At 44.7% G+C, this 25,250-nt stretch overlaps 1 protein-coding gene across 1 annotated transcript in view; it reads left to right on the top strand.

Moving 5' to 3' along the window:
* The first annotated feature begins 355 nt into the window (after nt 1–355).
* Nucleotides 356–25,250, top strand: part of PACS1 (phosphofurin acidic cluster sorting protein 1) — a 171,620-nt gene continuing 146,725 nt past the window's right edge. Inside the window, exon 1 of the mRNA XM_054440604.2 lies at nt 356–927. Coding sequence (XP_054296579.1) covers nt 575–927 — 353 coding nt within the window. The 5' untranslated portion in view covers nt 356–574. The remainder of the gene's footprint in view (nt 928–25,250) is intronic.

Genomic DNA, 25,250 nt, shown 5'->3' with positions numbered 1-25,250 from the left:
CCGGGGCCGCAGGACAGGGCTAGGTCTGCAGGCGGAGAGCTGGCTTCCCCGGGCAGACCCCCACCGCTGGCGGCGGGTTCCTCATTGGCTCCGAAGACCCGAGAGGCCGAGGCGCGCTCCCGCGGCAGCCCCCTCCCTGCAGGGACCGAGTCCCGGAAAAGCCGGGTTTCCGCTGGCGGGGCCGCGGCCGACCGTGGGCGGGGAAGGGAGGAGCAGGGGCGGACGGGCAGCGGATTTGAGGGCAGGACCCGTGGGCGCGCGCCGCTGCACGCAGGGCGCGAGCGCGCCCGGCCCGGCCCCTCCGCGCTGGGTGGGGCCGCGCGGGCCGGGCTCCCCGCCCCCTCCCGGACACGCCCACCCGTGTCGGCCGCGCGGGCCGCAACAGGCAGCGGCGGTCAAGCGCGAGGCCCGCGCGCCCAGAGGCCCCGCGCGTGCGTGCAGCTCGCTGGCGGCTCGCGCTCGGGCAGGCGGGCTGAGGAGGCTGCTGAGCCCCCGCCGCCGCCGCCGCCGCGGGGGAAGCCTGGGAGCCAGATCGGCGTCGCCTCGGCCTCTGTAACCCCCGCCTAGCCGGGCCATGGCGGAACGCGGAGGGGCGGGCGGTGGTCCCGGAGGCGCCGGGGGCGGCAGCGGCCAGCGGGGATCCGGGGTCGCCCAGTCCCCTCAGCAGCCACCGCCGCCGCAGCAGCAGCAGCCGCCGCAGCAGCCGACGCCCCCCAAGCTGGCCCAGGCCACCTCGTCGTCCTCGTCCACCTCGGCGGCGGCTGCCTCCTCTTCATCCTCGTCCACCTCCACCTCCATGGCCGTGGCGGTGGCCTCGGGCTCCGCGCCTCCCGGCGGCCCGGGGCCAGGCCGCACCCCCGCCCCGGTGCAGATGAACCTGTACGCCACCTGGGAGGTGGACCGGAGCTCGTCCAGCTGCGTGCCTAGGTGAGCGCGGGAGGGTGCGGCGGGGCGCCGGGGGAGCGGGGTGGCCGCCGGGGCCCAGCCCTCCCCGCCTCAGCACCCAAGGGGTCCCCGCCCTCCATCTCCCCGACTGTCCCGCGGCCCGGCCTGGCTCCAGCCAGGCCTCCTGGGACTCCTGCCACGGGGACCCGCCCTCTCCTGGCAGCCCCACCTTCTGCCTGGGGCCGGGACCACCTTTCTGTCCTCCCCGAGGGACCTTCTGGCCTCGGCCCGGGCTTTCTCCTGTTGGGCTGACCGAATCTGGCCTTCCTGGCAGTCAGTTTCCCCGAGCATGTCACTCTCCTGCCTCGCCGGCGCCGGGGGCTGTACATACATGGATGTGGTATAGATCTCTTGATATTATTTCCCAATAGACTCAGCATGTGCCAAACTCGATTGTCACCTCTTGCAGGTAAAGCTCATATAATCACCCTAGGGGCTTCTCATTAGCCTTCGGCACACAAGTTCATTTGAACTTCATGTTACACACGTTCTGTCCCAAGCGCTAGGCTCTTAGTTTTGGGGCCCTATTTAATGTGTCCTCAAGTGTATTTTTACCTCCCCTCCCCCACTAAAACTGGTCCCAGAATCTCCCAGCTCTGCAGGGCTCTATGAAATTACTGCCTTGTTCCTAAATTCAATCCATTCCTCTCTGTCTGTTGGAACCATCTGGGGACTTTCCTTCCATTGGCAAAATAGGCCTGAGTTTGGGAATATTTTGTTTCTGTATTGGCAAGGCAGTCTGTCTCCAACTCTGGGGACAGTGTGCTGTGTCTTACAGTTTGCCACTTGAATAAGACGGTGTGTGGAGCTGGTTTCACCCAGAAAGCCCAGAGAAGTGCCTGGAGGTGTTCTTTTTTGTCACCTTTTAGCTGAGTTGATTCTGTTGCCTTGAAGTCTTGGGCTCTCTCCTCACTGTTGGTTAGGCAGACGGATGTGTAAGTCAGAGTTAGAGAGCATTGCTGGGCTCCTCCCTCAACTGTCTTCCTTTCCCCTCCTTTATTCTGGATAATATTGTTATATATATATATCCCAGATAGGAATGATGAGAGTACATCTTTCTGTTTTCACTCAGCTTAAGGAAAAGAGCATTAGCACTTCTGTTGAAGCTCTCAGGGTGCCCCTTCCTATCTCCCCTCTTCCTTCTACAAAGGTAAACACTATTTTGAATTGTGTTTATCATTTCCCTTGTTAGAAAAAAATTAGTTTTACTACATAACGCATCTCTATATATTTTATAGTTCTGAATGTTCTTGAAGTTTGTATAAATGGTGTCATCCTGTATGTGTTCTGTGACTTGATTGGTTTTTTTATTTTTTTAAAATCAGCGTTAGGTTTGTGAGAATCATCCATGTGGTATGGTAGCCATAGTTTAAATATTTTCGTGATGGGTAGTATTCTGTTGTGTGAATGAATATACCGTAATTCTCTTGAATGTGTAGGTTGTTTCCTGTTTAACACCCACAGTAATGCACACATTTCCCCCCAGGACTCCTAGTGCTCTTGTGCAGAAGTTTCTTTAGGTTGTATTCATATGGAGGGGTGGGATTGCTGCTCGCAGGGTATAGATCTGGGACTTCACTAGGCAAAGGTAGATTGTTTCCACAGGCTCCTTCCACTCTGTGTTTCCACATCACTTAACAGATTTACACATTATTTTTTTTCCCTCTGTCCTTTCTCTAGGGAAATCAGGAGCCACATTAGTTTAGTTTGCTGGGGCCAGATCCATAGCACAACACCAAGCTCAAGCGAGAGTTGAGTATGTGATGGTGTTCCTCTCTTGATCCTAAGCAGGCCTCTCTCTTTCTATACAGGCCCATCTATCGCTGAAGTATGCTAACCCACCTCTTTCACACATAGAAACACCGTGTTCCTTCTTCCTACATGGGTCCAGCCTTTCCCATTCCTCCTTCACTTCCATGCCTATGTTTGGTGATGTTTGGGCAGCTGCCTTCTCCATCTTGTTAGGTTGAAAAGGCGTGAGCCTACTGGCAAGGAGCTGCAGCAGAGGGGCGTGAATGAAATCATTGACTGCTGTTGATGTTTGGTCTGCCCCTAGGTCTCTTGGTCACTGCAAAGTCCACGTAATAAATTACTAGCCTAAGAAACAGCCAGGCATCCTGATCAAATGTATAATTATTATGCTAACTTGCTGTGAGCGGCTTAGGCGGACTTATTTTTGCATTCTGGGAGTGTGCAGTTATGTCACGTTTACTGACCAGTCCTTCAGCTTGTCCACTGTCCTGCTCCCACCTTGTTTTCCATCCATCACCCTTGTACCTCCTCACTCCTTGTGGAACACATGCACTCTTTGAGCATTTTGCAGGCCGGAATAACACCCTGTGGGGAGAAAATGGCCTGCCATTGGTCTTTCCAATTATTAGAGTCATCTGGTTAATTTGAGGTCTCCTGGGTGTCCTTGTTCATGTTGTTTAGAATATATTGGCAACGTGCTGCCCTCTGTGGAGGGATTAACATTCTTGTCTCATGTAACTCAAATGGGACACAGATATATGAGATACATGCCCTTTAGAAATGTAAACATGACTGTGGATCTAAGGTTAGGTGTGCATAAGAGTGTCGTGGGATTTGGTCTCTTAGGGCAGAGAAGAGGGGCTCAAACAGTACAGTGTTAGGAAGGTCCTGCTGCTTTTCTTGATGCCTGTCAAAATATAATTTTCTTTTGAAAAAAATACCGTTTCCTGTGTTAGATATTTAAATAAAGAGCAGTGTAGTTATTCCTCAGGTAGGTGTCTGCTCTTATTTAACATCTGTTAAATTCCCCCAGAATACATAGTACTTTTGAAAAACTTTATATAGATGAATAGTTTACTCACAGCTGGTTTTAAAAGAATGAAATTGTTCTGTTGATCACATTTTTCACCAGCATTTTTTGTTTTTTTTCTTTAGATAGAGTCTTGCTCTGTCATCCAGGCTACAGTGCAGTGGCGCAGTCATAGCTCACTGCAGCCTCCAACTCCTGGGCTCAGCAATCCTCCAGCCTCAGCCTCCCAAGTAGCTGGGACTATAGGCATGTGCCACCATACCTGGCTATATATATATTTTTTTAAACAGGGTCTCACTATGTTGCCCAGGCTGGTCTTGAACTCCTTGCTTCAAGCTATCCTCCTACCTCGGACTCCCAAAGTGCTGAGATTACAGGTGTGAGCCTCTGTGCCCAGCCTTTTACCAGCACTTTTTTAAAAGACAAAATGATTAATATATGTCCATGATTAGAAATTTGAGCAGTATGGGAAGATGGAAAACACAAAGGAAAAAGCCCCCAGTCCATCCCTCTTGTCACTTCCCAGAGGTAATCACTGTGAAATACAGTTGGCTTTTAAGATTCTGTTACAAAAAGGTAGTTTTGCTATAGTTCCTTTATCTTTTATGAAATTCAAGCTCTAGAAGTTAGCATTGTTTTCCCTTCATGCTAAGTAGTACTTCCTCTACTATGGTCCAGTATGGCACGGACCGTGGTGCAGGGTTATGGGGACCAGGTGGCATGTTGCTTGATGTTAAAGAAAGGGTTTTAGAGCCTCGTTGTTGATCCCTTCCCTTCTGCCTTTGTATGGTGAGGTTTCCCTGATGTTCTTTTCTTTTTTTGTGTTGCTGTAAGTAGGAGAGGCAGAAAAATTACTAAATTTTACAAGCATTCAAAATTTCCTCAGTGGCATAAAAGTGATTATTAATAGATGAAATGTGCTCTGCTGTATCACTCGCAAACCATATCCAAAGCCCATTTGCATACCCTTATGTGTATGTGAACTTAGGGTAGGATAGGAGTTCGGCAGTTATCAGTCACATTTCTCCTTAGGCCACATTTTTTTTAAGTGGGTGCTGAGGTCCAGCCTTAATGGACAAAAGCGTTGGAGCCACAGAAGGTGGCCATAGCTGAGTCGGCATGACTGACCAGCAGCAGAAGTGTTACTTTCATGAAAACGCTTGGGGGCAGTTGCCCCTTTAACCACAGAAGCACTATACAAGCCAAGATATACTACTCTATCTTCTTACTATATACTAGGACAAACTCTTCCATGCATTAGTTTAATTTTATTAATTTATTTTTTGGTGTTTTTTTTTTTTTTTTGAGACGGAGTCTTGCTCTGTCACCCAGGCTGGAGTGCAGTGGTGCGATCTTGGCTCACTGCAAGCTCCGCCTCCCAGGTTTGCTTCATTCTCCTGCCTCAGCCTCCCGAGTAGCTGGGACTACAGGCGCCTGCCACCATGCCTGGCTAATTTTTTGTGTTTTTTTGTACAGACGGGGTTTCACTGTGTTAGCCAGGATGGTCTCGATCTCCTGAGCTCGTGATCCTCCCGCCTTGGCCTCCCAAAGTGCTGGGATTACAGGCGTGAGCCACCGCGCCCGGCCTTTGTTTTGTTTTTTTGAGACACAGTCTTGCTTTATTACTCAGGTTGGAGTGCAGTGGCACAATCACGGCTCATTGCAACCTAGACCTCCTGGGCTCAAGCATTCCTCTCACCTCAGCCTCCCGAGTAGCTGGGACCATAGGCACTTGCCACCATGCCAGACTGATTTTAAGATTTTTTGTAGAGACGGGGTCTTGCTGTGTTGCCCAGGCTGGTCTCGAACTCCTGGGCTCAAGTGATCCTCACGCCTCAGTCTCCCAAAGTACTGGGATACAGGCGTGAACCACTGTGCCCGGCCCATGCCTTAGTTTTTTCATCTTTATGGGAGTACTTTTACTTACCATCCATTCTTAGATGTGGATGAAATGTATATAAAATTGGATCTATAGAAGCATCGGAGAAAGCATTTCTTAAATTATGGGTATAAAGTAAATGTAATTGATCAAATAAGAAAGACCTGATGAAATTTCTATTACTACCCTAGTATTAAAAGTCTTTTTTTTTTTTTTTTTTTTTGAGACGGAGTCTCGCTCTGTCCCCCGGCTGGAGTGCAGTGGCGCGATCTCGGCTCACTGGCTCACTGTAAGCTCCGCCTCCCGGGTTCACGCCATTCTCCTGCCTCAGCCTCCCAAGTAGCTAGGACTGCAGGTGCCCGCCACCACGCCCGGGTAATTTTTTATATTTTTAGTAGAGACAGGGTTTTACCATGTTAGCCAGGATGATCTCGATCTCCTGACCTCGTGACCCACCGCCTCGGCCTCCCAAAGTGCTGGGATTACAGACGTGAGCTACCGCGCTCTGCCACATTAAAAGTCTTAAAAGCATGTTTGTACCTTAGGAGATTTGAATTTCACATTGTGAGTGTTGTAATAGAATATCATCTCTATCAGGGTAATAGTATCCATCGTCCCTGTGGAAGCTCAGATTACTTGAGTGAGAAAGATAATGACTTTCACAGAGTCCATTTTACATGTATTGATTTACAGATCTTTTGGACACCTTAGCGGTTATGTGATTTCTTTCTAAACTAGTTTTCCAATTTCTTAGCTAAGCCAGTAAGTTGTCGCTGTTGTTGTCGGTGCTGGAATGAGGGCGGGTACGCGTCAGAAAATGTTTGAGCTGCGTCTTTTCACTACCTCAGTTCAGGAGGCTTGTCCAGTTTGGACCTGGGCTTTTTTTTTTTTTTCGAGACAGAGTCTTATTCTGTCGCCCAGGCTGGAGTGCAATGGTGCGATCTCGGCTCACTGCAACCTACACCTCCCAGGATTCTTGAGCCTCAGCCTCCCAGGTAGCTGGGACTATAGGCGCGCACCACCACGCCCAGCACATTTTTGTATTTTTAGTAGACACGGGGTTTCCCCATGTTGGCCAGGCTGGTTTCGAACTTCTGACCTCAAGTGATCCGCCGGCCTCGGCCTCCCAAAGTGCTGGGATTACAGATGTGAGGCACTGCACCTGGACTGGCCTGGACTTGAAGGTGTTGATGTAGATGCTAGCATGCATCTACATGGTGGGTCCTCTGAAATTTGGTGTTGGCCTGGCTTGCACCCATGTTGTCACATTCCAGAAATTCCGTGGAAATCTAGCGTAGCTGTGGGAATGATTTGCCAGCATTGGTCTTCTTCCAGCATAGGGCTTGGGGTGATATTGAGGGCTCTTGAGGAAAGTCAGAGTTTGGAGTAGGACTTAGAACTTCTTTCAGAGGGCCATCAAGCAAGGTGGGCAGTCTCTTAGGTCGGTGAGCACTGACAGGGTCTTCTTTGTGGACCTAGATAGAGGAATAACCAGCTTCCAAAGGTTTTAGAGACCAAGATATGCACCAGCTCTAGAGTGTTACCCCTTATAGACGTTCACAGGGCAGTTGACTGGACCTGTGTTCCCCGTTATCTCATTAAAAACCAGAGAATGGTTTTGGTCACAACTCAGGGATCCCCACTTAGGCAGACCTGCACCCTGCCTCTTGACCTTGGGAATCGCAGTAGAACAGACAGCTAACCAATGAAACACATCTAGAAAACTTCTAGAAAATAGTTTATTAAAACATTCCAAGGCTGGGCGTGGTGGCTCACGCCTGTCATCCCAGCACTTTGGGAGGCTGACGCGGAAGGATCACTTGAGCCCAGGAGTTCGAGACCAGCATAGACAACATGGCAACCCCGTCTCCACAAAAAATAAAATTAGCCAGGTGTGGTGGTGTGCGCCTGTGGTCCCAGCTACTCTGGAGGCTGAGGTGGGAAGAGCACTTGAGCTCTGGAGGTCGATGCTTCAATGAGCCATGATCTCGCCCCTGTACTCTAGCCTGGGCAACAGAGTAAGACCCTGTCTCAAACAAAAATGGTTGAATAGAGAATGTTCTAAATCATTACTTTCCTTGTGTTGAGGTAGATGGCGAGGCATAGGTGATAAAAGTGTTGATGGCAGGTTTGTTTATTTAATTTTGTGCAGATCCTTTTAAATTGTAAGTTGTTTTTTTTTTTTGAGACGGAGTTTTGCTCTTGTCACCTAGGCTGGAGTGTAAAGGCGCAGTCTCCTCCACCTCCCAGGTTCAAGCAATTCTCCTGCCTCAGCCTCCCGAGTAGCTGGGATTCCAGGCATGCACCACCATGCATGGATAATTTTGTATTTTTAGTAGAGATGGGGTTTCATCATGTTGGCCAGGCTGGTATCAAACTCCTGACCTCAGGTGATTCGCCTACCTCAGCCTCCCAAGGTGCTGGGATTACAGTTGTAAGCAACCATGCCTGGCCAACTGTAAGGTTTTTAAGGTACAACAAAGGTTGGAATATTTGAGTTTAGTGCTAGCTTCAACAATTTTTCTGAATCTCAAATATCGTTCTTCCTCTTTTCTCCTTGTGAGTAATGATCTGCGTCAACTCTCAGATCAACCTGGGCTCCCTTCATCGTTTCAGCACTTTCAGTACTTTTAGTTTTGTAAATACAGTGGTATCCACAGGCCATTTTGGCAAAAACACTTTTTAGAACTATATGCATCTTAGAAATTGTGCCGTGGGTAATTTGCTGTGTATGTTTTTTAGTGACCTGGTATAAATATAGGTAGATGTGAAAGGAGTGACGCCTTAAATCTGTTCCCTACTGTAACACCTGTTCCCCTCTTTGTAGTCTGTGTAACTCCTCCAAATGACAGATCTTTTGGACACATTAGTGGTTATGTGATTTCTTTCTAAACTAGTTTTCCAAACTACCTCTCAAAACCTTATTATGAATAGGATTTCCCCCAGCTAACATTTTGGGTATGACTGGCATGTTAATTGTCTCTGAGGGATTTTAGACTGCTTATTTTGTTTTTGATTTTGAGATAGGCTCTCACTCTGTTGCCCAAACTGGAATGCAGTGGCATGAACGCAGCTCACTCTGCAGCCTCAATCTCCTGGGTTCAAGTGATCCTCTCTCCTTAGACTCCCAAGTAGCTGGAACCACAGGCACACGCCAACATGCCCTGGTAACTTTTTAATTTTTTGCAGAGACAAGGTCCCACTATGCTGCCCAGGCTGATCTCGAACTCCTAGGCTCGAGCAATCCTCCTGCCTCAGCCTTCCATAGTGTTGGGATTACAGGCGTAAGCCACCGCACCCAGGCTAGACTGGTTATTGTGCTGAGATATAGGAAGGCGTTTTTTCTTTTCAGCTGTTTTCTTTCCTTTTTCTTTTTTCTTTTTGAGACAGAGTCTTGCTCTCTTGCCCAGGCTGGAGTGCAGTGGCGCGATCTCAGCTCACTGCAACCTCTGTCTCCCGGGTTCAAGTGATTCTCCTGCCTCAGCCTCCCAAGTAGCTGGGATTACAGGTGCATACCACCATGCCTGACTAATTTTTGTATTTTTAGTAGAGACAGGCTTTCACCATGATGGCCAGGCTAGTCTTGAACTCCTGACCTCAAGCCCGCCTCAGCAGATTACTGGCGTGAGCCACCGCCCAGCCTCTTTTCAGTTGTTTTTCTGAAACATTGTGTGTGTTTGTGTGTGAGTATGTGCACTTCTGTATCTGTCTGTGAGTTTTCTTTTGTTCCTCTTGGTAGGTGAGACATTCTTTGTAGCAGGTTTTTTTTTTTTTTTTTTTATAGTTTATTGCTGGGAAATGGTCTGGGTAAAAAAAAAGTTTAGAACACACTAAGGCTTGGGGCATCAGTCATCATTTACTGATCCCTCCTCACTAACCTTTTCCTGCCTCTTGTTTACAAACACCAAATGGCTTCAGGGTTTAGGGAACAGCTTTTCCCTTCTGTTTTTCTGTTTTATGGTACCTCTCAAACACATTGCATTGTAATCCCTCCCAACCTCTGCCACCTTAGTCCTTCCCAGAAAGTTACCACTAGTGGCAGTTCAGAGTGATATTTTAAAATGAAAATCAGAACTTCTCACACCCCCCCTATAATCTTCCAGTTCATTCATTTAGCAAAAGCTTATAGACCAGCTGATATGTGCCGCAAGCAAAATCCTTGATCTCGTGAGGTCTGCATTCTAGTGGGTGAAGATAAGAGACACCATCCAATAACTTTCCGTCATACTTAAAAAAGATCCCCTTTTCATGGTTCAGGAGATGCTAAATGATGCAGCCCCTTCCCATGTCTTTGACCTCACCTTTGCGTTCTCCCCTTGCTCCTGCAGTGGGTCACCCTCACCTTAGGGCTTTTGCATTTGCTGTTCCCTCTACCTATGATACTCAGTGATCCTTGGATCACTGAGACTAGCTCCTGGGTATCATTCAGCTCTTCACTGACCTGCTACCTTGGAAGGCTGTCCTCACCTGCCCAACCCCTTCTGGGAGTTTATAAAGCTACTTCACACCTACTCGCCATTACCGGAAATAATCTTGTTCCTTTGTTTAGTTACTTTATAGATGCTCAATAACTACATTTGTCAAATCAATGACACTGATTTTCCTATAGTGTTTTATAATGTTTATTGAATGACTATCTGTTATGCACAATTCATCCATTCACCAAATATTTACTGAGTGTTTCTGTGTGCCAAGCACTGATTGAGGCTCTGGAGAAGCAGCAGCAGACAGGCTGACAAAGTCCATTCTCTCCAAGGGTGTGCTTTCTGGTGGGGGTGACAGATGAGAAACAATTATATTGTTATATCTGTGATAAATGGTCAGATAGCAAGTAGAGTCACAAAGAATAGTGTGGTGGGGAACTGAGTGTGGGGGGAAAGGCTGTCTTGTTCAGGGAGGGCCTCTGGTAAGGTGACAGTTGCGCTGATGCTCGCTGCAGTGAAGCTGATGACCTGAGCATTTACTGTGTGCCACAAAACTGCCAGAGCCAGGTGCTACGATCCCTTTTCTCAGAAGGGAAAATTGAGGCCCTGTGAGGTGAAGGCATTTTTTTAAGACTACACAGTTTAAAAATGGGTGGGGCTGGGATTTGTCTCATGACTCGTGATTGCCGGACACCAGAGCCGTTTCTGTGTTTAAACTTGGTCCCCCAAGCCATGTCTGGTTGTCATAGCTGACAAATAATATTTAATGCCTTATTCTTTGCCAGCTGGAATTACAGAACGCTGCTCAATTTCCATCATAGACAGCGAGAGGCTGTGTGGCATAGAGGCTGTGAGTGTGGGTTCTGGAGCCAGTCAGGTCAGATTTTACTATTTGAGTGACTCTGGGCAAGTTTTTAACCTCTATAATGCTTCAATGTTTTTCATCTGTAAATGGGCATAATAATTGTCCCTGCTGAGTGTGGTGGCTCACACTTACAACCCCAACAATTTGGGAGGCTGAGGTGGAAGGATTGCTTGAGCCCAGGAGTTCGAGACCAGCCTGGGCAACATAGGGAGACCCCGTCTGTACAAAAAATAGAAAAAAAATTAGCTGGGCTTGGTGGCACACGCCTGTGGTCCCAGCTACTTGGGAGGCTGAGGCTGGAGGATTGTGTGCGCTCAGGAAGTCGAGAACGCAGTGAGCTGTGTTCACACTACTGCACTCCAGTCTGAGCGACAGATCAAGACCCTGTCTCAAAAAAAAAAAAAAAAAAAAGAAAAGTCCCTATCTCACAGGATTATCATCAGAATTAAATAAGGTTAATTTTGTTATTAACACATGTTAATCGTGTGTGTGGCAACATAGAAAGCACTTAATATTAGCTATTACTGTTGCTATTTTTCTTGTCAACCTAATTTCTCTGTCTTCCCTGCCCCCCTCTCAACCAAAACAAAACAAACAAAACAAACATACTTTCTTTCTAGAATTAGGGTAATATTCAGATTTCCTCGGTGGGACCATCACAAGGTCTTGGGTTCACCTGAGGCACAGATCCTGCCAAACCCCAAGCTTATTAGACTACAAAGTCAAAACAAAATATTTTGGTTCTCTGAAGCAGTGGCTGGGTCGGGATCCTGTTTCTACATCCTGCCAGCTTATATGAACGGAAGAGATGGTACAGGCCCCGCCTGCAAACCACAGCTTTGTTTTGAGCCAGCTTGACTTGACAGCTTCCCTGTTTTACCTGCTGACTTCTTTAGCCCTGGTTTGGCAGCCAGAAGAGCAACTGAACCGGTTTACAGCTTGCCATTTGTCACCAATGAAAACTGAGCAACTCCTAGGAAAATGAGGGTTTAAATGTAGTTAATTTTTTTTTCTCTTGTCTTTTTAAGTTTTCCTTTTTGTGTCTCAAACCACAGAAAAACTACATTCTGCTTTTACAGGAGAAATCTGATAATACATTTGTGGTCTCTTCTGAAACATGTAGATCTTTGGGTGTATGTTAATTTTCACCTTTAATAAGCATCAGGACTTTATTTTTCCATTTTGGTTGGAAATCTACAATTATATTTACTTGTTTCTGGTTCTTCTTTAAGAATGTATAAAACACAGATTAACATTTCCTTGAATCTGGATCTTAATGATGAATGGATTCTCATGGTAAACATCAGGGCTTAATGAAGAGCATAGACTGGAACATGGGGCACAACTGCTTTCTTTAGTTTTTTGGTTTTGTTTGTTTGTTTGTTTGTTTGTTTTTGAGACAGTCTTACTCTGTCCCCCAGGCTGGAGTGCAGTGGTACAATCATAGCTCACTGCAGCCTCAAATTCCTGGACTCAAGTGATCCTCTAACCTCAGTCTTCCAAGTACAGGTCCGCATCACCATACCCGGCTAATTTTTAAATTATTTGTAGAGATGGGGTTTTGCCATGTTGCCCTGGCCTCAGGTGATCCTCTCACCTCAGCTTCGCAAAGTATTGGGATTACAGGTGTGAGCCACTATGTCTGGCCACCTTAAAAAAAAAAAACAAAAAAACACCTCATTTGTTATGAAGATAGATAAAATGTTTGTTTGTTAAATGTTTGCGCATCAGGCTGGGCGCTGTAGCTCACGCCTGTAATCCCAGCACTTTGGGAGGCTGAGGTGGGTGGATTACCTGAGGTCAGGAGTTACCTGGCCAACATGGTGAAACTCCATCTCTACTAAAAATACAAAAAAATTAGCCAGGCGTGTGGCGGTCGCCTGTAATCTCAGCTACTTGGGAGGCTGAGACAGGAGAATCGCTTGAACCCAAGAGGCAGAGGTTGCAGTCAGCCAAGATCATGCCATTGCACTCCAGCCTGGGCAGCAAGAGCGAAACTCTTGTCTCAAAAAATATAAAATAAAATAAAATAAAATGTCTGAGCATCTATGTTCATAGAAATCATGACCTTCACATCTTTGAGGAGTGTCAGTGAAACTATGAATATGATGGTATAATATTTATATTGCAGCAGCTCTCTCATATTAGCCACCTTTTACATTGTCTTCACGAGCAGGTTTTTGTTTGGTACTTTAAATCACAGGCGATGGAATGGGGCAGTGTAATACGCCTTAAGTCTATTGTTTATGAAATTACGTCCTCAGAGTTAAAATATGTAGAAAGTAGTTGACAGCACTCTGTCATCTCTCCCATGCACCGTTTTTGGTGTGGATGAAAATGAATGAGCAACTCTGGAAACCAAGGTCCTCTGGGAACATAAAAACTCCTGTGGCTATTAATGGATTTAATTGTATTTCCTCTCTGCCACCAAGATATGCAATAAATTGTTTATGCCTTTGCCGTTAGTGGGGAGAATTGTTCATTAAATGCATGTAATGTCATTATCGCTTTGTTTTTATTACTTGTAGATAGTCCTATCTCTCCTTTCAAAAAAAGTATAAAAAGAATGGCCGTAATTATTAAACACTGGCCATTAATCCCTTTGGTTGATTTTTCCCTCCATGGAGAAAAAGGAAAGTATCATCTCACTGGGGAAGCAAGCTTGGGCTGGAAATGGGTCATGGTCTCCCAGATCTAAGATCTGGCAGAAGGTTGGTTTGGTATGCTTTGGACTTGGGCCAAGTGATATATTTACTTAGGCTCCAGAAGGGCCTTGTTCTAAGGCAGCCACACTGATAAATGAATGCCTTGTATCAAGTGTGGAGAGGCTTCATTGTATTTAAATCCACTTAAGAGAACAGCCATAGAAGAATGACTGTTTAGGACTGTGGCTCTGTTTTCTTGTTTGTTATTTAGGTATTTCTGCCAATTATAATAAATGTGGAGGAAAAAAAAGCCAGCAAATTGCTATAGTCTCTTTAAAACCATGTGCCAGAAATGCTTTGACATTAAAGTTTGATTTCTTACTTGGCTTTACCCCACCATGTGGGTTTGAATAAGTCTCTGTAACTCTTCCTGCACGTACCTCTACTGTTTCCTCATTTAGTTGAAAGATACTTATTGAGCACACATTACAGACCAGTCACTGCTTGGATACTGAGGAGAGAGCAGTGAACAAAACAGACAGAAATTCCAGCTTTTGCGGAGCTTACCTTCTGGGGACAGGGTGGGCAGCAGGCAGTAGTGAGTGAGTGAGCAAATATTAGGGTGTGTTGGACGGGAAGAATAAAGCTGGATGGGGATAAGTGGGCAGAGGAAAGAGGTCACGGTTTTAAACAAGGTGGTCTAGAAAGACCTCAGAAAGCGAGCCAGCCACATGGAACACACATTTAGGTAAGCTGGGTGAATTTTATGGGATGAGGCCCCCCAGTAGAAGGAACAAGAAGTACTGGCAGGTTCCAGAGCATCCAGGAGGCCAGTTTGGCTGGAGCCAGATGAATTAAAGAGAGAGTAATGGATAAAATCAGAGAGGTGAAAGGGGTGATCTCACAGGCCATTGTAGGACTCTGGCTTTGACCGTGAGTGAGATGGGAAGTCACTGGGGCATTTGACCATCAGCGAAGAGGCATGATGGTCACTTCCACCCTAAAAGAACCCCTGACCACTGTGTGTGGAAGCAGGGAGTCCGGTCGGGGGGCTGCTGTGATGATCTAGGTGGGAGCTGATGCTGGCTTGGACTAGGGTGGTGGAGGTGGAGATGAGAAAGTGGTGGGAGTCTGGGCATATTGTCAAGCCTGAAGGATTTGCCTATGGATTGGATTTGAGGTGTGACAGAACAAAAGGATTCAAGGATGACACCAATATTTCATTTAACTTCTTTGTGTCAGTTTTCTGTTTGTTTTCTTTAAAAATAATTATTGTCATCTCTTTATCTTAGCGACTTTCTGTGAGAATGAGATCTGTGTAACAGAGCTCTTGAGGGAGTTTTTTTGTTTCCACTTTTGCCATTTGTAATTAATTGGAAATAAAATTTCTTGGGAATGTACTGGGTGATAGAATAATCCATAGGTTGGCACCTGATTGTTTTAAAAACCTGGATGAGTTCTTCTTATGCTTTAGGCCACAGTGATGCTGTGGGAATGGCTGACTCTCAATAGCCCTAATTACTCTGCTGTTGTGTTTGCTGTCTGGTGTCCCCTCTGCAATCCTTATTTATTTGATGGTTTCCAAAGAGGTAGATTGCAGAAGCCATTAATAACTGTAGCCCCATAGCCTTTGTCACTAGCCCAGTGAAATAGGAAAGTCCAAAACATCATGTTTTTTTCTTTTTTAATATTTTTTTCTTTTCTAATGTAACTGTAAGAGTTTTTTCTTTTTTAAAAGACTGGTTTGCTGTATCAGACAGCCTGTCTGCACTTCCTAGGAGCTGCTCTGTGAGAAGGAATCCTGCTGCAGAATGATCTAATTTGTGTAATCTTGAAGGTGGAGCTATTTTTGAAAGAGAACAGAAAAATAATGGAGCCCTTTGCTCAAGACTGCCAAACTGGATCTTACTGTTTTATAAAGGCAAAGGACTCAGAGTTTGCAGTTTGAACTCCTATTTCCCTCTCGTTCTGCTCATTACGTTTAGATCAAATTTATGATAGATATACTTAGATAATTACTCTTGAAAATGACAGCTGGGTTTTCATTTGTTTCTTTCGTTCGTTCTTTTACATTTTAGTTAAGTGTATTATTCAACTTGTGATTTTGGTGAGGTGAGTAGTATAAAAGAATAGTTACCAAGTTTAGGAATTAGAATTCTCTTTACAGTTCTTAACAATAGACTGATGGTTTGTAACTAGTTCTCAACCCTGTCATAGCCTATGACTTCCTTTAATATCCTGAAATAAGATTCCCAGATAAAATCTACTGACCTGTCTACAACGTCTTAACTGTAATATGAAAGAAAAATAAAAGGAACATTGTGGTAATAAAACATTATGGTAATAAAATATGTATTTCTGTGTAAATTCTCAGAAGACAAATGTAAATGCTCACAGCACATTGGAAACTGGAGCCATCAGGTACTTGTGGGTGCACGTGGCTTTATCTGTGTGAATATGACACCTATAAATAAAGGCCAATACAAGTGTATTGTGTTGGTGACTCAGATATGTAGCAATGCCATTGGCGATATGATTTTCTAAAATGGTGAATAAATCTTCATAAAGTTCTACACAAAACAAAGTATAATCTTTCCCTTATTTACATAGTAGTTACATTCCTGGAAAATTTAGTGTATATTTAGTGGTGAAAAAATGCTTATGATTTCTTTGTAAGATCTTTTTAGGTCTAGGCTGAGATAGTTATAAACTGCTTTTTACTTAGATGATGTGTCTGTCAGGGCCAAAGAAGTTATGAACCTGATGAAGCTTAAGTTTTAGGGCCCTATACATGCACAGGCTACTTCCAGGGCCCTAATTAGAAAAACAAAAGCAAAAACACCTTTTTTTTTTTCCCCTTGAGACAGGGTCTCATTCTGTCCGCCAGGCTGGAGTGTAGTGGTGTGATCTCAGCTCATGGCAACCTCCGCCTCCCAGGCTCAAGTGATTCTCGTGCCTCAGCCTCCTGAGTAGTTGGGATTACAGGCACACACCACCACACCTGGCCAATGTTTTAATTTTTTTGTAGAAATGGGGTTTCACCAAGTTGGTCAGGCTGATCTCGAACTCCTGACCTCAAGTGATCCACCCAGCTCTGCCTCCCAAAGTGCTGGGATTACAGGTGTGGGGCCGGCCCCAAACACCTTTTGAGCACGTTTTCAGGGCCTTCTAAGGCTGTGTCATGGAAATAAACAAAAAACCTTTTGTTTGAAATGTCATGTACACTCAGAAAAGGACATATATAATAAGCCCAACTTGATAAATTTTCATAAACTGAACATATATAACCAGCACTCACATCAAGAAACATTACCAACTCCCCAGAACATTACCATGCCCCCTTCTAATACCACCCCTCCCACTCCACCAACGATAACTAGTTTCCTAATTTCCAGCAGCATGCGTTAGTTTTGCCTGCTTTTGTACTTCACACAGTGGATGAAGTACAAAAGAACACTTGTTTTTTTTGTTTTGTTTCTTTTTTTGAGACGGAGTCTTGCTCTGTCGCCCAGGCTGGAGTGCAATGGCACCGTCTCGGCTCACTGCAACCTCCGCCTCCCAGGTTCAAGTGATTCTCCTGCCTCGGCATTCCCATGTAGCTGGGACTACAGGCATGCGCCACCATGCCCTGCTAATTTTTTGTATTTTTAGTAGAGGAAGGGTTTCACCATGTTGGCCAGGCTGGTCTTGAATGCCTGACCTCAGGTGATCCACCTGCCTTGGCCTCCCACAGTGCTGGGATAACAGGCATGAGCCCAACCAAGAACACTTGTATCTAACTTCTGCTGCTCAACATTATGTTTATGTGATGCATCCACCTTGTTGCATGGAGTTGTAGTGAATGTAATCTTGTTGCTGTGTAGTACTGTATTCCATGGTGTGAGTATATCACAGTTTGTGTAAACAGTCTGCTGTTGATGGCTGTATGGGAGATTTCCAGTTTGGGCTATGCTGAATAGTGCTACTGTGGGCATTCTTGTACGTGTCTGTTGGTAGACCAAAGCACTCATTTCTCTGCAGTATATATCTGGGAGTCAGATTGCCGGGTTGTGGGGTATATGGACAGTATATTCAGCTGAGCAATATATGAAAGTTCCTGTTGCTGCACATCTCCACCAACAATTGTTTTCTGTTTTTTGGGTTTTTTTTTTTTGCCTTTTTCAAGACAAAGAATCGGGCTGGAGTAAAATGATTTCTCCTATGGCTTTAATTTGCATTTCCCCGATGATGTTGAGCACCTTTTCATGTATTTGTTGGCCGTGTGCGTATCCTCTTTTATAAACTGTCTGTTCAGGTTGGTTGCACATTTATCTATTTTGGTTGTCTCTCTGTTTCTTATTTACCTTTAGGAGTTGTTTTTCTCAAAAATGTCTTCTCATACTCTGTGTGTTCCTTTTTTACTCTTTATATTTATTTATTTATTTATTTATTCTTATGACATGATATCATCAAGCAACCTTTTTACTCGATGGCTTTCGATGAACAGAAATTCTAAATCTTATAATTCAATTTATCAATTTTTTCCTTTGTTTAGTACCTTTTATTTTCTATTTAAGAAATCTTTGCCTACTCTAAGATCATGAAGATGTCCTCTACTGTTTTCTTCTAAAAGTTTTATTGTTTGCCTTCGACATTTAGAGTTCCAGTCCATCTGAAATTGATATTTGTATGTGATGTGAGGTATGGATTAAGACACATTTCCCCTGATATGGATACTCAACCCTGTACCATTTATTTTCAAGGTCATCCTTTTCCCACTGCACTGCATTATCACCTTGATCATAAGTCCCATGATACTTTACATGTAGTTCTAATTTTAGGCTTTCTATTCTGTACCATCGGTCAGTCTGTCCATCCTTGCATCAACGCCGCCCTGTCTCAGTGACTGTATCTTTATAATAGGCCTGTTACGTAGTGTGTCTTCCCGCTTTGTGCTTCTTCATAATTGCCTTAAGGTAGTCTTTGCCTTTGCATTTCCTTAGAAATTTTAGAATCAGCTTTTCAGTTTCCTTAAAAACTTCTCTTGAGGGAGAAATTTTATTCAGGATTGCATTGATCTATGGATTGATTTGCAGAGAATTGAAATCTTTAAAATTGAATCTTAATTCATAGACATATGTCCCTTTATTTATTTAGGTCATGGTTTTGCATATTTTAGCATAGAAGTATTCTGCACCTTTCTTTAGATGTATTCCTATATATTTGATATTTTTAAACCCTAAAGCTAATTTTGTAATTGTAATTTTGTATGCTTTTTCTTATAGAGGACTCTTTTTTAAGCTGTAGGCCCTACAAAACCTCATTCTGTCCCTGAGCAGAATGTTTTCACTTACATGAATGTTGAAAATCATGTGGGAAGCTAGTCATTTCTTAATTGTGCAGGACTCGAAGGTTCCCACAACTGTGGGTTGTAGGATGTTTGGCATTCTTATTTTTCCCACCACTGAATGTCAGTGAATTCTCAATCATTGTGACAACCCCAGAGACATTACCACCACCATCATTCTTTTGAGACTCAATTGTTAAAGACATTTTGCTCTTATTATGACAGTTATTATAGTCCATAAATGTAAGCATGCTTGAATGTCCCCAAGTGCGTGTGATTTTTTTGCTTCTTTGTTTTAGGAAGAGACCTAAAATAAAGTCAACAGTTTCAAGTGTTGCCATTTATTAATACAACCTAGACTTTAAAAATTAGCAAATGGTTAATCTTTACAGACTTCTGTTTACAAGCTTCCTGGTAGAGTGGATTGAATGCTGGACTTGGAACCAGAATAATTAAATCCTTCTTTTAACAATTAGAAACTCTGTGATTTGGGGTCTATGACCTTTTGAGGCTCAGTCTTCTCCTCGAAATAGAAATAAGTAAATATAACTATCTAGCTGACTACTCAGAGTTCTTGGGAAGAACAGATGAGACAACTTATAAATGCTTTGTATCTCAGAGCACTATAGAAATGCCATTGGTGGCCGGGCGCGGTGGCTCACGTCTGTAATCCCAGCACTTTGGGATGCTGAGGTGGGTGGATCACAAGGTCAGGAGATCGAGACCATCCTGGCTAACACAGTGAAACTCCATCTCTACTAAAGATACAAAAAATTAGCCGGGTATGGTGGCGGGTACCTGTAGTCCCAGCTACTCGAGAGGCTGAGGCAGGAGAATGGCGTGAACCCGGGAGGCGGAGCTTGCAGTGAGCCAAGATCGCGCCACTGCACTCCAGCCTGGAGGACAGAGCGAGACTCCGTCTCAAAAAAAAAAAAAAAAAAAAAAAAAAAAGCCATTGGTATAAATTCATGTATTTGTTAACTCTTCTTTGCCAGGACTGTGGTCATGATTACCAAGAGGAAACCTCCTAAATAGTTTGGATCCATCCAGTTTGGGGTTCTTTGAATGTGGACAGTTTAGCCATAACTTACGGAAAGTGGCTTAGCTTGACTTGGTTTGGCTTGGCTTTTCTTTTCTCTTCTTTCCTTTCTTTTTTTTTTTTCAGATAGGGTCTTGCTCTGTTGCCCATGCTGGAGCACAGTGGCATGATCTCAGCTCACTGCAGCCTGAACCTTCCAGGCCCAAGCAATCCTCCCATCTCAGCCTTGGAAGTAGCTGGGACTACAGGCCCGTGCTGCCACACCCAGATAATTTTGTTTATTTTTTGTAGAGACAAGGTCCCACTGTTGCCCAGGCTGGTGAACTCCTGGACTCAAGCAATCCTCCTGCTTCAGCCTCCCAAAGTGCTGGGATTACAGGCATCAGCCACCGTGCCCTGCCTAAAAGTGGCACCTGTTTTCTAAAAGTGTGTGTATGTAGGAAGGCAACAAGAGCACTGATCTGTTGGGATTCCTGTGTCTTAATTCTGATTTTGTAAATGAAAGTAGGCAAACCACTCACTTTCCAGACCCTTCATTGTCTTACTGCTTAGAAATGCTCTGAGGAGAAAGATAGAATCACTAAAGAGTTTTATGTTCCTCAGTGAAAGGTATCAGATGAATATAGGTGATACATTATTAAAATTGGATTCTCTTTCATATAAATTCATGATAACCCTGACTTTCCAGCCAATGGATTGAGAAATCCTTGGCCTGTTAGTGGATAAAAAGATAATGAGAACTTGGAATGTAAGTTGTGAAGAAGAAGGGATACAGTTTTTACAATTTTAATATGGGATATGCCTAATACTAATAAAATATTGAATTTCAATATGATGTCTCCACCCCAGTAAATCTTAGTCTCTTTAATTAGCATTACATTTAGCATATAGATTCTTATAAAAGACAAATGCTCCTTTTAATTGTGTTTTTGTGTCATTTGAAGTTTCAGCATTTGATTACTTTCCTCCCTGGTTTGTTTTATTTATTTATTTTTTGAGACAGACTCTCACTCCAGCCCAGGCTGGAGTGCAGTGGTGGATCTCAGATCACTGCAACCTCTGCCTCCCGAGTTAAAGTGATTCTCAGGCCTCAGCCTCCCGAGTCTCTAGCATTACAGGTGTGTGCCACCACACCAAGCTAATTTTTGTGTTTTTAGTAGAGATGGGGTTTCACCAAGTTGTCCAGGCTGGTCTCGAACTCCTGAGCTCAAGCAGTCCACCCACCTCAGCCTCCCAAAGTGCTAGGATTATAGGTGTGAGCCACCACACCCAGCCTGGTTTTATTTTTTGGTAGTCCAAATTCCCCAGTAGTTTTTTTTTCTCATTGTTATTGTTTTGAGATGGAGACTTACTCTTTTGCCCACTCTGGAGTGTAGTGATGTGATCTCCGCTTACTGCAAACTCAACCTCTTGGGTTCAAGTGATTCTCCTGCCTCAGCCTCCCGAATAGCAGGGGTTACAGGCACATGCTACCGTGCCTGGCTAATTTTTGTATTTTTAGTAGAGACGGAGTTTCACCATGTTGGCCAGGATGGTCTCGAACTCCTGACCTCAAGTGGTCCGCCCGCCTTGGCCTCCCAAAGTGCTGGGATTACAGGCATGAGCCACCACACCCGGCCTCATTATTGCTTTTATTTTTAATCAAAGTTATACATATATTTTAGAGAGTCAAGTAGTTCTACAGACTTATTTAGAAAACAATCTTTAGATATTATCTGGTGAATTCCAGCTGTCGAAGACTGTTTGGCTTTTTCATCAGCACCCACATTTTCCCAATAAGTTTGTAATTTTTTCTTTTTTTTTTTTTAATTTTTGAGACAGAATCTCACTCTGTTGCCCAGGCTGGAATGCAATGGCGTGATCTTAGTTCACTGCAACCTCCACCTCCCGGGTTGAAGGAATTCTTCTGCCTCAGCCTTCCAAGCAACTGGGATTACAGGCATGCTCTACCATGCTCAGCTAATTTTTTTATTTTTAGTAGAGACGGGGTTTTGCCAGTTGCCCAGGCTGGTCTTGAACTCCTGACCTCAAGTGAGCCACCATGCCTGGTTTTCTTTTATCTCTTTCTTTCTTTCTCTTTCTTTCTTTCTTTCTTTCTTTCTTTCTCTTTCTCTTTCTCTTTTTCTCTTTCTTTCTTTCTTTTTTTGACATACGGTGTTTCACTGTGTCACCAAGGCTGGAGTACAGTGATGCAATCATGGCTCACTGCAGCCTTAACTTCCCAAGCTCAAGTGATCCACCTGCCTCAGCCTCCCAAAGTACTGGGATTAGAGGCGTGAGCCACCACACCCAGCTATTAGTTCATTCTTTTTTATTTCCAAGTATTTCATTGAAAGATGATATAATTTGCATATCCATTCTCCTGTTGATGGACATATAGATTCTTTACAAAGTTGCTATGAATTTTTTTTTTTTTTGAGACGGGAGTTTCGTTCTTATTGCCGAGGCTGGAGTGCAATGGCGCGATCTTGGCTCACTGCAACCTCCGCCTCCCGGGTTCAAGCGATTCCCCTGCCTCAACCTCCCTAGTAGCTGGAATTACAGGCATGCGCCACCACGCCTGGCTAATTTTTTGTATTTTGTAGAGACGGGGTTTCTCCATGTTGGTCAGGCTGGTCTCAAACTCCTGATCTCAGGTGATCTGCCCGCCTCGGCCTCCCAAAGTGCTGGGATTACAGGCCTGAGCCACTGCGCCCAGCCACTATGAACATTCTTATACAAGTGTTTTTACAGACATACATTTTCATTTCTCCCTCTCTCTCTCTTTTTTTTTTTTAGTGTAGAGACAGTCTCGCTTTGTTGCCCATACCGGTTTTGAACTCCTGGCTTCGTGGAATCCTCTTGCTTCACACTCCCAAAGTGCTGGGATTATAGGCATGAGCCACCACGCCCAGCCCATTTTCATTTGTTTGGGGGTACATATTTTGGAGTGGAATGGTGTGTCTTAGAGTAGGTGTATGTTTAAACTTTGTAAGAAACTGCCAATTTTTCAAAGCGATTGTGTCAGTTTACATTCCCACTAACTGAGGCAGACAGATTCTGAAGTGGCCCCCATGATCCCTGTCTCCTGGTATTTATGGCCTAGTAGTCCTGTGCCCTTGGGTGCAGGTGGGACCTGTGATTGACTCCTCACTGATAGAATATGGCAGAGGTGACAGAACATGTATGGTCATGCATACCTGATTATTCCGAGTCAGATTGTAATGCTCATCTTGTGAGGAGACTCTCTCTCTTGCTGGCTTTGGTGCTGTGTTGTGAGCTGCCTATGGAGAGGGACCTGTGGCAGGGAGCTCAGGGCAGCTTCAAACCCACAGCCAGCAAGCAACTGTGGCCCTCAGTCCAGCAGCCCACAAGGAACTGAGTGTTGCCAACAACCATGTGTGCTTGGAAACAGATCCTATCCCACTCAGTTCTCAGATGAGACCATTGTCTCAGCCAACACCTTGATGGCACCTTATAGAGGACCCAGCTAAGCTGTACCTGGGCTTTTGACCTATAGAATCTGTGAGATAATAAACATGCATTAGTTTAAGCTGCTACTAAGCTTTGCTAGTATTATTATGCTACAGTAGGTAACTAATACTAGCAATATAGTTCCTGTTGCTCTGTGTCTTCACCGACATTTGGTGCCTGTGTCTTTTAAATTGTAGCCGTGTTAGTGGGCATGAAATGGAAACTCCGAGGCTTTAATTTGCATTTCCCTAATGACATGGAATACCTGCTAATTGGACATTTGGATACCTTCTTTTGCGAAGTATCTGTTCAAGTCTTTTTCCTATTTTAAAAATAGGTAGGCTGGGCATGGTGGTTTACACCTGTAATCCCGGCACTTTGGGAGGCCAAGGTGGGCGGATCGCCTGAGCTGAGGAGTTCGAGACCACCCTGGCAACATGGTGAAACCTCGTCTCTACTAAGATACAAAAAATTAGCCGGGCATGGTGGTGGACGCCTGTAGTCCCAGCTACTCAGGAGGCTGAGGCACGAGAATCACTTGAGCTTGGGAGATGGAAGTTTCAGTGAGTGCAGATCATGCCACCACACTCCAGCTTGGGCTACAGAGTGAGATTCCGTCTCAAAAATAATAAAAATAAGAAGAAGAAGAATTGATATGTTCGTCTTTTTATAATTTATTTGTAGAAGTTATTTATATATGACAGGTTAAGTTCTTTATCAGATGTGTGTGTGTGTGTCTCTGCATGAATGTGTGTTGTATGTTTGTGTGTGTATCTGATAGAGTTTTCTTCTAGTCTGTGATGGGGAGGAACTTGCACATTCCTCTCACCTCATGCAGATTTCCAAACTGTTCACGTTTTACTGCATTTACTCCATTGTGCTGTTTCTCTCTCTAAATCAGTTTTTTCTGGGTCATTTGAGACCATGTTATGCACATGCTATCCTAGCACCCTTAAATATTTCAGCGTTTATTTTCCCCCAGTTAAGGGCACTCCCAAATAACCACTACATACTCCTTTAAGTCAGGCAATTTGCAGTGATAAAACCCTATTGTCCAGTCTATTGACCCCATTCACATTTTGCTGCCCCAACTATGTCTCATTTCTGTTTTGTCCCAGAATCCCAGGGAGGAGTGTGCATTGCACCTAGCTATCAGCGTCTCTTCACACCCTCCAGTCTGGGATCATCCTTTGTCATCCCGGTCGGCCTTGTCCACAACCGTTAGATGTCTTGTAGGATGATTGGCAAGGCGGATCTTGTAGTATTTCCTTATGACCAAATTCAGGTCATGATTTCTTGACAAAAGTATCACAAAAATGATGCTGTAATAGTCTCAGCACATCACATCAAGGGGCACGTTCTGTTAACCAGCCCTGTTACTGCTGTTGTTGGCCCTCATCACCTGCTCATGTTGGTGTCTTCCAGGTATCTCTGTTTTTCTTACTGTAATGCCATTGTTTTTCTTTTCTTTTCTTTTTTCCCTTTTCCTGTCCCTTTTCGATGGAGTCTTACTCTGTAGCCCAAGCTGGAGTGCAGTGGCACAATCTCAGCTCACTGCAACCTCCGCCTCCAGGGCTCAAGCAGTTCTCCTGCCTCAGCCTCTCAAGTAGCTGCTACTACAGGCGCATGCCACCACACCCAGCTAATAGTTATTTATTTATTATTTATTTATTTTTGAGACAGAGTGTCGCTCTGTCTCCCAGGCTGCAGTGCAATGGCACAATCTCTGGTCACTACAAGCTCCGCCTCCCAGGTTCACTCCATTTTCCTGCCTCAGCCTCCCGAGTAGCTGGGTCTACAGGCGCCCACCACCATACTCGGCTAATTTTTTTGTATTTTTAGTAGAGATGGGGTTTCACTGTGTTAGCCAGGGTGGTCTCGATCTCCCGACC

This window comes from Pongo pygmaeus, chromosome 9, assembly GCF_028885625.2.
Source record: "Pongo pygmaeus isolate AG05252 chromosome 9, NHGRI_mPonPyg2-v2.0_pri, whole genome shotgun sequence".
Classification (NCBI taxonomy): domain Eukaryota; kingdom Metazoa; phylum Chordata; class Mammalia; order Primates; family Hominidae; genus Pongo; species Pongo pygmaeus.
Note: the sequence above shows the minus strand (reverse complement) of the source record. Positions and strands in the feature narration are given on the sequence as shown.